Raw genomic sequence first — 17388 nt, forward strand, 5'->3', positions numbered from 1 at the left:
TGAAAAATTAAAATGAGATTTTTCTCTTAACCAAATGTCTATGTGAATGCATACCAAACCCCAGGTAGGTAAACGATGTTATCTAGACAATATGTATGGCTTGTAAATATTATTTCAACAAACACACACTTAACAAAAAAATACGGTAACTGTTTTCAAGTTCCTCCAAAGTCTCATTGCATAGCTGCATTTATTCCTTTCAGGAGAAGACCTAGATTCCAATAGGAATCTTTCCTGTATGATTATGTGTGATCTGACTTAGCAGAAAATGGTGTTGGGTGCTGATGCCTGAGAATTCCTATTAGAGCTTTTAAATAAGCCCAAAGTACAATTTCATGAGAACTCAAGAATTGCTCAGAACCTAGGCAGCTGCTATTCATGCTAGAGTCAGATGAAGTGTGGAATCTTGAATGTCAATAGTATTGTTTATAATTTTAAAAGTAACTATTTTTAATTCATCTGTAAGTATGGTGATGTACAGACACGATTTTGTTTCTGCTTCTAAGAGAATATAAAAAGACTGACTTCCATATCTTCTTATGTTTCTAATTATTAGCATTTTGAATGATGACTTTGAAAACTCACACTAATTTAGTTGAGCCCACTCACACATTGCATTAAGAATTTCTGATACATAAACTTAAAAAAATAAACATGTAATTACATATTTCTTTGGACCAAGGAAGTTGGAGCTGCAAGTTATATTATACATAGTAGCAGAAGTTGTATTATTCATTTCTCTTTCCCTTGAAACAATCTGAGTGTACTGAAGTGTGGTGTTATGTTCCAACCTTGCTTTGCTGAATAGGACCCTTCAGTTACCGCTGGGTAAAAACATTTGGGATCAAGTCAGCTCTGCGTTGTCCTTGACAACTTCCAACCCAGACCTTACACATCATTGCCTCACTAAGCATTACCATGTGATATTCCAAATGTAACAGAGTTGGTGGGAATGGTGGGGATGTAAACTGGTGCAGCCACTATGGAAAACAGAATGGAGATTCCTCAAAAAATTAAAAATAAAAATATGGTCCAGCAATCCCACTTCTGGGTATTTATCAAGAAAACAAAAACACTAACTCAAGAAGATATATGCACTCCCATGTTCCTTGCAGCATTATTTATAATAGCTAAGATATGCAGCAACCTAAGTACCCATCAATGGATGAATGAATAAATAAAATTGCGGACACACACACACACACACACACACTCTAATATTATTCAACCATAAAAAGAAATGAAATCTTGCCATTTGGGACAACATGCATGGACCTGGAGGGCATCATGCTAAGTGAGATAAGTTAGAGAAAGACAAATACTGTATGATCTCACTTATGTGTGGACTCTAAACAAAACAAAACAAAATCTGAACTCATAGGTACAGAGAACAGATTGATGGTTGCTAGAGGCAGGGGGTGGGGAGTTGGGAGAAATAAGTGAAAGGTATCACAGGTTAAAAAACATTTTTTAAGTGAAAGAAAATGGATTTAAATGTTACATTATATTGGATGTCCTATTCTCAGCTATCTCCTCTATATTTAGACGGAGGGATCCTTCCCTCAGGGGGTCAAGAGGAGGTGATTAGAACATACCACATCTTTTATAATGCATCACCAGTAAAAACACAAAGAGATTTAAAACTATGTACTAAGAACAAAAATGTTTTACATGTGCATTTAAAAAGGAAGCACTATTGTTATTCATAGGACCGTAATCAAAATGTTCAAGTAGTGTGAGAAAGCATTATAAAGGTTGTAGTCTAAGGATAGATGAGATTTAAATAAGTAAAAGAGCATCTTAGGAGGGTAAAATAGGAAAATATTTAGTTGGAAGAAAGTGAAGCACGAATAGACTAGTTCAGTTGTAGGGAAGTTATGAAGTGGTCATCTGGCAACCTACATTACATCAGGTCACATTATAGAGGCTCAAAATCCTGGAAAAGGATGACTAGATCAGAGAACTCCTCAGGAGAAGGAAGCAACAGGATTTGATAGCAGGTAGGAGAGTGAATGACGACAGATAAGATTTTAGGTCTAATGAATTGCCGCTAATGACCTGTAGTGATGTGGAAGTTAGAGCAGTGTACACAGTTAACAGTTAAGACCTTTGGCCCTGAGCCAGATTGTCTGGGTTGGAATTCCAATTCTTCCAATTAATACTTTGTGACCTTAGATAAGTTATTTAAATTCACTATGTAAAATAGAGATGGTAATAGCACCTGACTATGAGGTGCTATTTAAGGATTAAATGATTTAATATATATATAATGTATATGTGACTCCTACCACGCACTTAATGAATATTAGTTTTAAAATTTAAAAAATGAGAGGCGCCGGGATGGCTCAGTCAGTTGGGCGCCAGACTCTTGATTTTGGCTCCGGTCATGATCTCAGGGTCCTGGGATCGAGCTCCACATTGGGCTCCACACTCATCAGGGTGTCTGCTTGAGATTCTCTCTCTCCTTTTGCCCCTCCCCACACTCACATGCTCACTCACACATGCTCTCTCTCAAATAAATAAATAAAATCTTAAAAATGAAAGGCACAGAGTCTCAGCTGCCTGTCTATATTTCCTCATGCGGAAGGAGGGGGTTTCAGGAAGGGGGACCAAGGCCTTGAAACAACATAAAGAATTGGCCAGAACATCAAAGTGTTCTATCTAGCAGGCTTCTTTTTTTCTGTAGTAAATTGTTAACTGGATAAGAGCTACTTAAGCTCTATAATAAAAGTAGTTCTGAAGCTAACCTACATGGCTGACAGAGGCTCTGAGAATGAAAAGTCTCAAACACCTGCACAAAACTATACTGCTTATTCAAAGTCACTTTAGAAGAACTAAGAAGGAAAAAAATACATTTGTAGCTATGGTGAGCTAGTGAAGTATTCATATGGCTGAACCTCTTTGCTTACAGAAAATGAAAATGAGTACAACGATTTTATTTACCTTGGTTTTTGCGTTGACGTTTGCACCCTGCTTCAGAAGAAAGTTGACCATTTTCACATTTCCATAGTGACAGGCCACAATTAAAGGGGTGTAACCAAGCTATGACAAATACATAAATATATAAATAAATAAATAAATGCATACATACTCTAGCAGTTAATACTCAAAGGGAGAGGGATTAGGTAGAATCTCAGTAATGGTAGGAAGGGTAAAGATTCTATTCCACTGTATAAATATTACTGAGCAGATTATTTACACTTCCTGTGGATACAAATATGGACAGATCCCTGAGCACAAGGAACTTAACACCAGCAAAGGAAATCAGACATGTGTATGACTTCATCTGACAAAGAGCTAAAAGAGAGACACAAATAACTGGATCTGAAAATAGAGAAGAAAAACTGAGTCTGATGGGAGGATCTGGAGGAGATGCATGAAAATGTAGCTTTGGTGGGCTTGAAAATTTTTATGGCATAGAGAAGGAAAAGCCATTTTCAAGACCAAGGGTTGGAGGCAAGCAAATACAGGAAGAAAAGAGCAAGTCATCGGGACTGGCAGAGCAATAATGGAGAGAGGTTGACTTAGCCAGCAAAATTAGAATCCTTTTATAAAGGGTCCTGATATCATGATCTCCATTTGGACTTGATTCTGGCAAAAATGGAGAACCATTACAGATTTGTGAGTAAAAGAGAATCATAATTAATTCAGAATGGACTTTTGAGGAAGGGTGCTTGGACTGGGGGTGACCTGAATGGGGGCTACTGGGAGTCATCCAAATCAGAACCTGTCACAATATTGAAAGTGATTCACTTTACCTTTGTGTGAGCATCCTGGTCAGCCCCGTGCTTAGTAAGAATGTCAGCAACATTCACTTTATCTTCCTGGGCTGCAAGGTGTAAAGACGTGAGTCCACTCTATAGAGAGAATGGAAGCAAATGGGTACATTTGAGGAAGAAAATATGTTTCATCATCTATAGTAGCATGTCTTGAAAAAATCCTGGAAAATTCATAGCCTCTCCCTAGCACCTGCAACTTTTGATCTCTAAAACAAACACTCCAAGTTAATATGCCTTTCTAAGACATATTCTCTAAGTTAATCAACAAATTACATTTTCTTTATTTGGGTACTTCTATTATGATGTGAGAACTTTAAAATAACTCAGCTAATAAGCTTCCAAACAACATTCATTTCAAATCCATCTGTGCCTCCTGCTGAATCTATTTGTTCCCTTAAATAATCAACCAACTACTACTTCTACTTTTTAACCATAGCAATAATCTATATTTTCATCAATAAAATATTATATCAAGGTAAAAAATGTACAGAGTTACAGGAAACGAGTTCAGAACAGTTTTCTCCAGCACTCAAGGATAGTATACTATTTTGGGGGTTCCTCTAACTGCTAAATAAAAGTAACCCCATCATTTATATATAGCACCATAACTGGCCAGTTTTATATAAAATGTTTGGCATTTATACATCAAGTAAATATTCTGATTAATTGTATATACAATTCAAATACAGTTAAGAACTAATACAAGATGGAAGCATGGAGAAAGGAGAGGGAAAGGGTGCTTTCCTCAGTCATTGCCACAATCCAGCAGCCTCACTATGTGTGCAAGTAGCCTCCAGCACACAAAACTGAAATTAAAAGAGTATCTTTAAAACGTAAATCATTTGTGTATTTAACAGGTGTTTTCTGAGAATCTTTCATATGCCAGGAGGTATTCTAGGTATTTGAATATATCAGTGAACAAACATTTCTGCCCTATATTCTAGCTAACAGTATATTCATACCCTATGTTTCTCTCCCCCCTGCAACTGCTCAAATACCTAGTATATTCATCCCTCCCTGTATGTCCTGCAGCTATACATTGAGTTAGCGAACTTAAGCTCCGAGTTGGCAACTCCCCCTACCCCCACTCTCCCAATTCATGTCCAGAGAGATTCTACCAGCCCCCCTGACTGTGGCTTTGCAGATCTGCCTTTCCACAGTCAGCCAGGTTCTTCAAAATTCATGATCTCTAGCCAGGGTGTACTCCTAGAAATGGATAAGTCCTCTGATCTTTAAAAAACATAAGTGATATGTACAGAGGGAAAAACATTCTCCAACTAGAGAGAAGGTTTTTTTTTTTTTTGAGGGCTTGGGGCTTTTTAATCCTTACAGTTCTGGCTGAGCTCAGCTTTGAGTTTCATAAACCATCAGGATGAGATCAAAGATATACCCTTTCGCATTAAAATGTCCTCCCTTCTAAATACTATCTAGTCCTAAAGTATAAACAATATGAATATTGGAACAGAAGATTCTTCCTCATTCTGATTTTCTTCATATGAAAATAGCAAACAAAAATATTTCTCTTTATGGAGACAACTGGTCTTTTAAAAATGTTATTGAAGTGACTATTAAAGGAAATGATCATCATATATCGAGAAGACATTTTTAATGGCATGTCAAATATATGTGCTGTTTTCTACACTATTTGCAGAATGGATTTTCTACACTATAAGATTACAAACTAACAGCCAGTATGAAAATCCTCTACAATTTATTATGATAAATTTGTATACCTAAATCAAATTATGAAAACTCTTCTAATAAATCAAGAAAATAGAAGATGTTGAAGGAATTCGTGCCAAAAAAAGGAATTTATTTTCTAAGATGCACTAGAGGACTCTACAACTGGTTCTTATTATTACATGGTGATTTACTCTAGTGACAAATACATCATACCTCTTTTTAGGATAGCACCCAAATCTAATATTGAAATCATTGTTATAAAGATAACATAATTACTTTGTGGTCCAAAATTGAATATATTTCTTCACTGCGGAGTATGCAAGTCAAAAATATTCATTAAATATTTGCTGATTGACTGCTAAAACCCTCTCAAAGGAAGTAATATGTTTAGAAGAATACCATTAGGGAGGGATATAATTAACTGATTCCAGATATGAATATAAATTAAAAACAGCACTATCAGAAGCATCACGTGACCAGTTTCATGAAATGTCTAGAATTTCATTCTACTCAAAATTTTCCTTGTTTATGGATTTCTCGTGTTTATTTTCAAATGAAGATTTGTTTTTAACGGACAATAAACACTATCTGCCCCCTTCATATACAACTGGTCTTAGTGAGAATATCCCCAGTAGGGGAAATGATCACCTGGATGGCATGATGTCAATGGCCACAAGGAAATCCATGCCCCAGACTTTAATGACAGCTGAGGCATTGAATTTCACCATAAGGCTTTAGCATGTTCATTTCTGTTAAAATGCAAATATCTTTTGGAGGAATAACTCTATCAGTAGCTCTCACTATACTTTAAAAAAAGATCCATGAGGACTTCTGATAGAGAACAAAGAAGCGTATAAGGGCAAGGGATTTACTGGAATACTTCTGAGTGATAAAGACACAGAATAGGACTCTAGAGGCATTCAGGCAACTTGTCTTTTTCAAAACTATTTCTAAAGGAAATAATGCTACATAACCTATTGATAAACATTATTTTTTTTTTAAGATTTTATTTATTTGACAGCGAGAGACACAGCGAGAGAGGGAACACAAGCAGGGGGAGTGGGAGAGGGAGAAGCAGGCTCTCCGTGGAGCAGGGAGCCCGATGTGGGGCTCCATCCCAGGACCCTGGGATCATGACCTGAGCTAAAGGCAGACGCTTAATGACTGAGCCACCCAGGCACCCCTGATAAACATTATTAAGACCAATTCACATATGAGTTTCCAAAAGCACTAATTAGCTCAACAGTGAGATGTAAAAAACACAGTACTTGTGTATTTGTGAAAAATCCTAAGAAACTTAATGTTCACTAAACCTATACTTTGTGTTACAAAAAGCATTAAGAGTTGTAAGTGATGAGCTAACTTGTAAATATAGACTTCAATTTTTAGTTTCTCAGAAGCTGACTCCAGTGGAGTACATAAAGTATAAAATAGATATACATTAAATAGGTAGGTAGGTAGGTAGAGTTGCAGATATATATGTAGAGAAAGAGGGAAATGTATAGACGGACATGTAATTGTAAAAATCCAAGTATTTCCATATTTGAAAAATGTCTTTTCCCCCTATATTCCTCACTCTTACTCTATTATAGTTAATATGCTTGCCTACAAAGGCTGAAATGACTGAGGTTCTTTATTAAAAACACTGATTCTCTGGCCGCCACCACCAGAACCACCCAAACTAAGCTAAAGTTGGCTCAGAAATCTCTATTTTACTGAGTTCCCTGCATGCGTCCCTCCCCCAGCCCCCGGGTGCCTCTTATGCTCAGCCGGGCTGGAGAATGGCTTGGGTAGTGGCCATGGACCAAGAGCTTAGAATCAGTTGTTTGGGCAAGAGCCCAAATGAACTGTCACCTCTCTCTCTATCTCTCTCTCACTCTCCCTCTTTCTGTCTGAAATTTGGAATTAAGACCAGCAGGTCCTATGGCAATCTGGACGGACTGCTTTAACTGCCGTGATGTTAACTCTTGGGAGCTATAGGGTCACCACTTTGGTCACATACACAACGAAACAGAGAAAGTCGATCTGTAGAGAGAGGTAAATGAAACTGACTTGCAGGGAAAAGTCAAGATTCAAAAATGCAGCCATACAGGCAGAGAGTCGGCCTCTTGCTTCCTTGTGGTTTTTTCCTCATAAGGCTCCGACTGTTACTGTCCTTGAATTCTAGAAGTAATCTCTGTTTCCTTTTAACACATCCCCTCCTTCTGTTCCAAGTTATCTTTGATCGGTTTCTGTTTACATTCATCTGAGAGACTCTTGGCTAAAACAAGAGGCAAAAACAATACCTTGGTTGACATGTGGATATTGGCTCCCTTATCCAGAAGCAAGGTGACCATATCTGTGTGCCCCTCCTGTGAGGCCAGGTGGAGTGGGGTTACTCCTTGTTTTGTTACAATGTTAGTCTCTGCTCCATAGTTCAGGAGCGTGGAAGCTATCTGCATTTGATTCTTCTTGGCAGCAATATGTAAAGGAGTATAGCCATTCTAGAAAAAAAAAAATAAAACAAATATATCTTGTAAGCTTAGCACTTGCCCTAATATATATCTCCAAAGGAAATAAGAATCTCTAATCAACAGAAAAGTTATAAAGTGAGTTTATAGTAAATCCAAATTCTTACCCATTGCAAGTTCCCATCTAACAACACCCAAATCTTTACAACCAATATCACAAGGCACCCATTCTATTTTAAGACAGGTATAGACACAAAAGCCCCAAAGCTTAACAACTTCTTCTTACAATATTGGTTCTTTCCTGCAGAGCAACATAAAATAAGCCAGGTTCCTCTCCTACATGACTGTCCTTCAAATACCTGGAGATGGTTTTCATATCTCCCTTTAGGCTTCTTTTCCAGGTTAAACTTCCCCAGTCCTTTAACTATTCCTGATAAAAGCCCCATTGCTAGACCTCTCCATTAAGGATGACCTGTTCTAGACTGATTCTAGTTTGTCAATAGTGCTCTCGAATTGTGCAACCTGGAACTGAATGCTATACTTCAGACACAGTTTTAGTAGTACAGAATAAAATGGAATTCTTTCTTTGATCTTGTTAAAACACTCCTGCTATTATGCTTCTGGGTGGATTGTACTTTTTATTCATTCGATAGCTATTTAGTAAGTTGCGAGCATGTGCCAGGCTGTGTGCTAGGTATAGGGATACAGAGGTGGACAAGACACAATCCCTGTCTTTAAGGGGTTGCATTCTAGTGGAAAATATATTAAGCAACAAAATTGGCTTATATCAATCCTGTGGCCTATTAAAATCCTAGATCTTCCACTTGTCTCTACAACCTGTGCACTCAAAAGTAGAAATATGAGGATACTAGTTTTATGTGGCAGTTTGTAGAGAGGACCAGAGGAATTCATACTTGGCTTACAAGAGCCAAACGTTAATCCCTATTCTTGGTTAAAAGAAAAAACAAGCAAACAGACCTCTAGAACAAATGTTAGTATGGAACCTATATTGTTTCCTTTCCTTTCCTTTTTCAAGTCTGGTAGAATTTTCCATGAAAAACGTGTAATAGAAATTAAAAAGAGTGGCCTTGCCATGAACTGTGATATAATGAAGGTAAAGACAGCATAACGATCAATTGCTTCTTGTGAATCTATCATAAGATAATTTTAGGTTATGTTATTTCCTGAAGTCTAACTGCAAAGGGTACCAAAAATTAAAAGGAGTTTTGAGAACTTAAATATCTTTACATGCCATCATCAAATCTTGATCCTCAATGATCTGATCTATCTACTCTGCCCCATTTCTCCAAGCAAAAATAAGCATCTTTCAGTTCAGATAAATGATATTTCTCTTTAAGCTGCTGAGGAAATTTGGCAGCTCTCCTTAGAAGCCTGTTCATGGTCTGATCATTGGTCCCAGATGCTCCAGTTGTTCTAGAACACTGCACTTGGACCATGGGCTCTATTAAATTAAAGGATACATAAATTTTTGTGGACCCTGTAAGTTTAGCATCTTTTTTTTTTTTTTGCTATAGTGTGTTTTCTTCAGTCCAAATGTCCCCCATTCCTGCACGTGGGCTCTACCAAAGTTAGGTGAATTATCAGAGTAAATCTACCAAGGTTAGGAAGTCAGAGACTTACATGGAGGAGGACAGGAGGTTTTATCAAAACAACATAAGAGATCATTAAAAAGAGTGTCAATTTTGGCAATATAAGAGATCTGACTGTCCAGCAGATACTTGATCTACAAGATCTAAATAGTCCTCCTACTCCACATAGAGTGAAATTTTTTGGAACCAAATAACCACACACAGAAAAAAAATCCAGTGAAAACTAAGAAAAGCTTCTGGGCTCTGGTAGAAAGAAGCAAACAGGTTCTAGAGTCCAAGGGATTATGTCTCTGGCTAGAGCAAGTGGTTGCAGTGAATACAGAGTCAAAAGTGGAGATGGGGTGGGGGGGTGCCTGCGTGGCTCAGTTGTTTAAGCATCTGCCTTCGGCTCCGGTCATGATCCCGGGGTCCTGGGATCTAGCCCCCACATCGGGCTCCCTGCTCAGTGGGAAGTCTGCTTCTCCCTCTCCCTCTGCCCCTGCCCCCTGCTTGTGTTCTCTCTCTCTCTCAAATAAATAAATAAAATCTTAAAAAAAAAAAGTGGAAATGGGGCTGGGGGTACAACCAACTGGAAGCCTCTTGGAGTGGCCCCAGAACTGAAGGACTCATGCTCATCAACAGGCTGGGGCAGATGAGTGGAAGATACTAGAGGAGCCTCCTGAACACCACCCTACTACGATTCTGGAGTAGAGGTTGCTCTACCTGGTCTTATGGACTCTATGTGTGTACCTAAGAGTAAGGACCATACACTGTAGAGGCTAGAGATCAGGGCTATATTTGTCTTTTTGGGAAAACCATACAGATTATTTTATAATTTAGGTCCTCTCTCCCAAGTAGATTGAAAGTCCCTTGTGGGAGGAGAACAAAGTTTTACTACACTTCTTTCTTTATACATAGTAAGAGTTCAAATAAAGTGTTGTTGGGATTGATGAAATCTTTCATATCTATATTGAGGATCGCCAGCTTGGAGAGTTAATGAAAAAAGTACTGGCATGTTAAAGGAGTAGGTATTTTTATTCCATTGAAATAGTTGCTTAGTCTTCATTCTTTCATTTAAATGTATTGAGAATCCACATAATACTATATGAGATAATTTAGGGATATGTAGATGAATATGACATGATTACTGTGCTCAAGTAGTTTATCATCTAGGATGAAGAAAGACATCAAATAAATGCAGAATTGATGAGACTACTGAGAGAAGGGTATAAAGGAATAAGAATGATATGCATAATTATAAATATTTGCCCTCCTTTTTTTTTTTTTAAAGATTTTATTTATTTATTTGACAGGGAGAGAAACAGTGAGAGAGGGAACACAAGCAGGGGGAGTGGGAGAGGGAGAAGCAGGCTTCCCGCAGAGCGGGGAGCCCGATGTGGAGCGGGGAGCCCGATGTGGAGCGGGGAGCCCGATGTGGGGCTCGATCCCAGGACCTGGGATCATGACGTGAGCCAAAGGCAGACGCTTAACGACTGAGCCACCCAGGTGCCCCTGCCCTCCTCTTTTGATAGTTAAAATATTTTATTATTAGTGTATATTCGTACCAATAAAATATGCATGTATATGTATATATGTAGATGTATATGTAGGTATGTTACAAAGTTATGTATATTTATATTATGTCATATATAATATATACAAAATATATGGTATTATACAGAGTATACTTTTTATATAGAATATCCCATTTTATTATATGTGTATATGTATAATTTAAATAGCCTGGTAATGGGTATTAAAGAGGGCACGTTCTGCCTGGAGCACTGGGTGTTATATGCAAATAATGAATCATGGAACACTACATCAAAAACTAATGATGTCGGGACACCTGGGTGGCTCAGTCAGTTAAGTGGGTGGCTCAGTCAGTTAAGCGGCTGCCTTCGGCCCGGGTCATGATCCCAGGGTCCTGGGATTGAGTCCCACATCGGGCTCCTTGCTCAGCGGGGAGCCTGCTTCTCCCTCTGTCTCCCTCTGCTTGTGCTCTCTCTGTCAAATAAATAAAATCTTAAAAAAAAAACACAACTAACGATGTAATGTATGGTGATTAACATAACATAATAAAAAATAAATAAATAGACACATGAGTACACATATACATATTTATATAATAGAAGTAGAATAATTCTCTCTCCACTACTTTGGGACATAGTGGACCTAATGGTTAAGAGTGCTGGTTCTAGGAGCACCTTGCTGGCTCAGTCAAAAGAACAGGTAACTTTTGATCTCAGGGTTGTGAGTTCGAGCCCCACATTGGGTGTAAAGATTACTAAAAAAAAAAAAAAAAAAAAAAAACTAAAAAAAAAAGAGTGCTGGTTCTAAAGTCAAATTGCTTGAGGTCAAATCTCAGCTCTATCACTTATCAGTCAAGTGACTTTGGACAAACAAATTAATCTATTCAAATCTCACTTTTTTATCTGTAAAATAGAAATTATTATGACACCAATCTCATAGCATTATCATGAGATTAAATGAGATAGTGCATGCAAAGTGGTAGGTACAGTATTTGGTAAATAAATGGGAGTTGTGCTGTTTTATTATGTCATCTAACATAGCATGAATATCTTCCTAACACAATAAATACTTTTTAAATAAATCCTGATAAAATATATGCTTGAATTAATGAAAGATATAATGATTATTTCATGTATTATGTGAGATTCATGCATATTTTTGGCCTAATAAAGGGGCAACTCAAATAGTGAGAAATGCCCTGTCCGTTGGTACAAGTCTCAGTTGGCACTGTCTCAGAAATTGGTGGTATATATACATCAAAAAGGAATTCCTAGTCTCAGAACTTAAAAGGATGTAATGAAATACTTAAAGAAAAAAGAAACGAAGAGCCTTTCATATACCATAATGAAAAAATTGAGGCCTAAAGGAATAAGCAAAAAAAAAAAAAAAGGTTATGTTATGTCATAACATTCTGGTTATAGGGGAAAAGGAAAAACCTACTGCCTTTATTATGTTTCATTTCTCAAAATTCAAAACTTTAGTCTCTAAAACACTGCATGTTAGCAGTAAAAGTCACCTCTACTGTTTTGTAGGCATATCCCCTTAATCTACGCTGACTTTTAAAAAATCTTTTTTTTTTTTAATTTTTTTTTTTTAATATTTTATTTATTTATTTGAGACAGAGAGCATGAGAGGGAGAAGGGTCAGAGGGAGAAGCAGACTCCCCGCCGAGCAGGGAGCCCGATGCGGGACTCGATTCCGGGACTCCAGGATCATGACCTGAGCCGAAGGCAGTCGCTTAACCAACTGAGCCACCCAGGCGCCCCGGCTTTTAAAAAATCTTAAAAGGCTTTGTGGAAGTAACTGGTAGAAATAATAATAATAATAAATAGTCAGTACCAAAAGCTACTATCACTAGGACTATTTGCAGTTATACCATACCATGTGTTTAAAGAACAATTCCCTAAAACAACATGGAAGGAGCTAGAGAGTATAATGCTAAGTGAAATCAGTCAGTCAGAGAAAGACAAATACCATAAGATTTCACTCATATGTGGAATTTAAGAAACAAAACAAACAAGCAGAGGATAAAAAGAGACAGAGCCAAACCAAGAAATAAACTAACTCTAGAGAACAGACTGCTGGTAATGAAGGGGGGTGGGGAGGTGCGATGGTTGAAACAGGTGGTGGGGATTAAGAAGGGCACTTGTCATGATGAGCACCAGGTGATGTATGGAAGTGTTCAATCATTCTATTGCACACCTGAAACTAATAAAAAACTGTAGGTTAACTACACTGGAATTAAAATTTAAAAAATGAAAGAGCAATTCCCATGTGCAGTCTGAGTATAGTTGCACCCTATCTCTGCCAGTCCTCTTCTGCGGTCCTCACCTTGGCCGTGGCATGCGGGGAAGCGCCCTTCTCCAGTAACAGCAATGCTACCTTCTGGTTGTCATAATGAGCAGCAACGTGGAGCGGGGTAAGGCCGTTCTGTAAAGGGTGTGTTTAAATTCAGCATTAATAAATTAGTGTGAGCTGCCCTGAAGCTACCCAAATGCATGGAAACTAGTATCGATTAAGTCCATGTTAATTAATTAATATGGTCAATAAAAAATCAAATCAATACCTAATGATTTGCATATTAGAAACTTAGCTAAAACGGAAAATGTCTGGTGGAGTGTAAGTTGGCACACGTTACCTGGATAGCCACCGTAAATAAAAGTCTGAAATGCTATGCAAGAATGACTACATTAGCATTGCAAGGATTCTTCTAAATTTAGTGCAGAGGACATACACTGAAGGCACAGCTCTAAATGCCTTCTAAATTAGTGTGGATGTGGACAGGTCACGCACGGGCAGATATCCCCCTCGTGTCTATCTGGCATAGTTTCATCAGTCGCCTTCATATTCCTTTCAGAAGGGTGAGAAAAATATCTCGAAGTACAGATCTCCAAAGCTTCCAACCTGACTGAGTTACGTAACTGTCATGTATTAGTAAAACTCTTTACCTTCCCGGCAGAATCTGCGGCAGCCCGGCGTTGTAAGAGGAGTTTTGCCACATCGAGGCTTCCATACTTGGCTGCTACATGCAGGGGAGTAAAACCCTTCTGAAAATGCGAAGAAACAAAAGTAAAATGTAATCTTTATTTTTGTGGCTCCTAACAAAATCTTTTTGTTTGTTTGTTAACATACTGAGCAAACTATGTTGAGTCTCTATTTGGGAAAAATATTAGAAGCATTAAATCTGTTAGCCATAAACAAGGACTAGAATAAAGAAGGAAATTTAACATGCAAGAGTTTGGCTTGATCGATTGAACAAAACAGATTTTATTTTAAGGGCTTGCAAACTGAAATTTGACTTTATAGGTTTGAAATTTATAAAGGCCACTGGTGTCCCTAAAAAGGCTCTCTTTAGTGATTGGGGGCAGGGGTGGGGACAGCTTGTCTTTTTCCTGCTTCTAAAATTAATAGGATTGAGACAATAGCTGCCTTCTCTCCAATCCTTCTTTTTCTATCCTTTTTATAATACCTGAATTCCAAATTTCTTCATTTAAATTTTAGGATATTTCAGCAGCCCTGGTAAAAAAATTGTTACTGTGATTCAGTTGATTTGCATTTTCTGAAGAAATAGCAAGATAAATGGTCGACAGAGAAGAAAAATGCTCACTACTAAAAAGTACCTCCTATCCTGTTATCTAGCCCCTTTCCCAGAAGACCCACACTGTATAAAAGACCAATTCCTTTTGTAAAATACACTCTACTTCCGGCATAATGTTGAGCTGATTGTCAGACTTTTAAACACACCAGTGTAAAGCTTTTTTAAAAGAATGCTCTGTTACCCATGTTTATATGTGCAGATTCAATGTCTTGTGTGCCTAACTAATGTCATTCTCCGTCATTAGCTGTGTTACAAAAACAGCCAAGTCCCTGGACTCAGATCTCAAGGATGGCACGGTTCCTACACCATGATCTCAAATCCATCCTCTTGGCCAGACAGTCTAACCACATGCTCTTCTGGCACTAAAGTGAGAGTGGAAGAGTTCTAACGCTGACCGGGGCCTGTAAAACACACCAAGCAAATGTGCCTGGTGTAGGTGGTCTAAGGTATGGCTTATCCTTGGGACCACTGAAGCCCTCATCACAATACAGAATTTCTCCCAAGAAACAATACTGCCCTTTCACAGTGTCACCACACGAATTATGTTTAATTAAAATGTTGTTTTTCTTTTCGCTTCTTTTTGAACATTTGGTACTAATCAGTCCTTGGAGGAGAGTGATTCTTTCACTTTCTCCAAATGTGGGACAAATATAGGAAGTATTTCCTCCTTTTGCATTAGTCCGTTTCAGCCAACATTTATTGTTAATGTTCTCCCTCTGCTCAACGTACACAATGATTGGGGTGACACTCAGGATGAAGTAGAATTCTTTGAGAAAAAAAAATACATGATAAGGAAGAAAAAGAAATGCCTTGTCCATAAAGTCCTGCTGGAATAGTGATCCAACCCCTTTATAAATTTGGAACATATTATTAGACAAAACCACACAGAATCTTTACTGTAGAATCACAAAATTGGGGTTGGAAAGCATCTCTTGAGTCATACATCTTCCTCCTTCCCCATGTTAATTTCCTCAGGATTTCATTTACCCTCTGATATTTAGAAACACTCAAATAGCTTTAATGATGATGAGTCAACTATTCATCAGAACCCCAGTGAGTTCCACTACTGAACTGCTCAATTTAATAGTTCCTTCCATTTAACCTCAGTACTTGACTATGGCTTTAGATATATCTTTTAAATTCTAAAAATCTTTGCAAGGCACTATGTTGTATTCTCTATTTCTGTATTTTACATATCTGAATTTATTTGTCACCTTCATCTGGTGAGATGATCACCCAGTCTTTCTTGGGTTGTTGTTGTTATCACTATTACATTTGTTGCTTAGTTTCTGATTTAAAAAAAAAGACTTTTAAAATCCTTTCAGCTCTTCAGATTTCAGCATTTGAATAATTATCAGTTTCTTACATTAAAACATGTTTTATAGCCACAGGCAACCAGATTAAGTCATAATGGCTAGTGGGCCGTTCCTACTTCTAGGAGGACAGATGCCACAACATTCCTTGAGTTCATACTTCTCCCTCAGATGTAGTACTCATGACTATTTGCTATGAGCAAATTGAAAATGTCTTTTAAATAAGATGAATCACTATTGTATTTATGGGAATTATTTTGCCTTGCAAACAATACACTTGTTGTGGACTTTAAACTTGTCTCATTTTTCTACTCTTCTGTACCCATCCAATTTCTCTTGCTCTGATTAGCTGAGTGTGTTCATGTTTTATTCTAAGTCATGTCCAAGTAGTGAATTTCAAATAGAATGTATCAAGTGGAAAAAAAAATTATTCTGCCCTAGCATGAAACTTTGAACATAAGTAAAGTTCAGGCTGGTGTATACAAAGAATATACAACCAATAAAGTGCTTCTCTAGCCCAGCTCTATTTAGACACCGTAAATACCCAAGCAAGAATATAGCTGATAAATATCAGAGAGCAGAATGGGAATGACAGCTGATACCAGAGTTGGAAAAATGCAGAATCAAGTAAGGTGAACTTCTAGATAGTACTAAAACTGTTAGCAAATATAGTATTGCCAATTTAATGCAATTTTCTTTTCTTCATTAGTAATACTAGTTCAATGTATTTGGGAATCTTCTATTTTTTCTCTTGGGAATACATTATAGATTTTCTAATGGAAAGAGAAGAGAAAGTAGTCCTTGCTCTATGGAAATAATCTTAGTTAAAAAGGCACCAGACACCTGTATTAGAAACAATACTACTTAGAAGGATGGAATTCAGCACTGGTTATTGAAAATATTATATGGGATTTCAAAATCCCCTTTGATGATTTAGGAAATGAATCTAAAATATTCAAATAGAAAGAAGTAAGTCAGAGCCTAAAGAAGATCTACCCTTCTTGATACTGTGGATAATAGAACAGAGGAAGCCTGACTCAGGATCCCTCTTCATCCATGTTGTCATGGAGCCATCCCCTTACCTTGGTAGCTAAGGAGTGGGCTGCTCCTGCTTCCAAGAGGACTGATGCCACATCTACCTGGCCTTCCCTGGCAGAGATGTGCAATGGCGTGTACCCATTTGTCGTGGCTGCATCTGGATGAGCCATATGTTGTAGAAGCAGCTGGACAATTTCTGTCTTACCCAGGCGAGAGGCAATGTGCAAAGGTGTCTGTTCCTCCTACAACTCAAGTCAAGTCAAAAATTAGTGCCAGAACAAGCCAGACTTCACTGATAACATATTTCACTCAGATGTTTCCTGACGTCTTCTTGGAATCTCTAGGAACCCTTACCCAAAAAGGAAATTATTACTACTCTGACCACGATTTATTTTATATTTTGTT

General features: G+C 37.7%; 1 protein-coding gene across 16 annotated transcripts in view; it reads right to left on the reverse strand.

The window, feature by feature from the left end:
- ANK2 (ankyrin 2) overlaps positions 1 to 17388 on the reverse strand; it is a 212701-nt gene that overhangs the window by 87837 nt on the left and 107476 nt on the right. For 11 of the 16 annotated variants that reach the window (XM_081811969.1, XM_081811970.1, XM_081811956.1 and 8 more), the window contains 6 exons: positions 17028 to 17225; positions 13983 to 14081; positions 13366 to 13464; positions 7748 to 7945; positions 3759 to 3857; positions 2944 to 3042 (listed from right to left, as the gene is read on the reverse strand). In XM_081811969.1, coding sequence (XP_081668095.1) covers positions 2944 to 3042; positions 3759 to 3857; positions 7748 to 7945; positions 13366 to 13464; positions 13983 to 14081; positions 17028 to 17225 — 792 coding nt within the window. The remainder of the gene's footprint in view (positions 1 to 2943; positions 3043 to 3758; positions 3858 to 7747; positions 7946 to 13365; positions 13465 to 13982; positions 14082 to 17027; positions 17226 to 17388) is intronic. The other 5 variants (XM_081811962.1, XM_081811959.1, XM_081811966.1 and 2 more) reach the window with 1 other exon arrangement.

This window comes from Leptonychotes weddellii, chromosome 2, assembly GCF_054177405.1.
Source record: "Leptonychotes weddellii isolate Sample4059 chromosome 2, ASM5417740v2, whole genome shotgun sequence".
NCBI classification, from domain to species: Eukaryota; Metazoa; Chordata; class Mammalia; order Carnivora; family Phocidae; genus Leptonychotes; species Leptonychotes weddellii.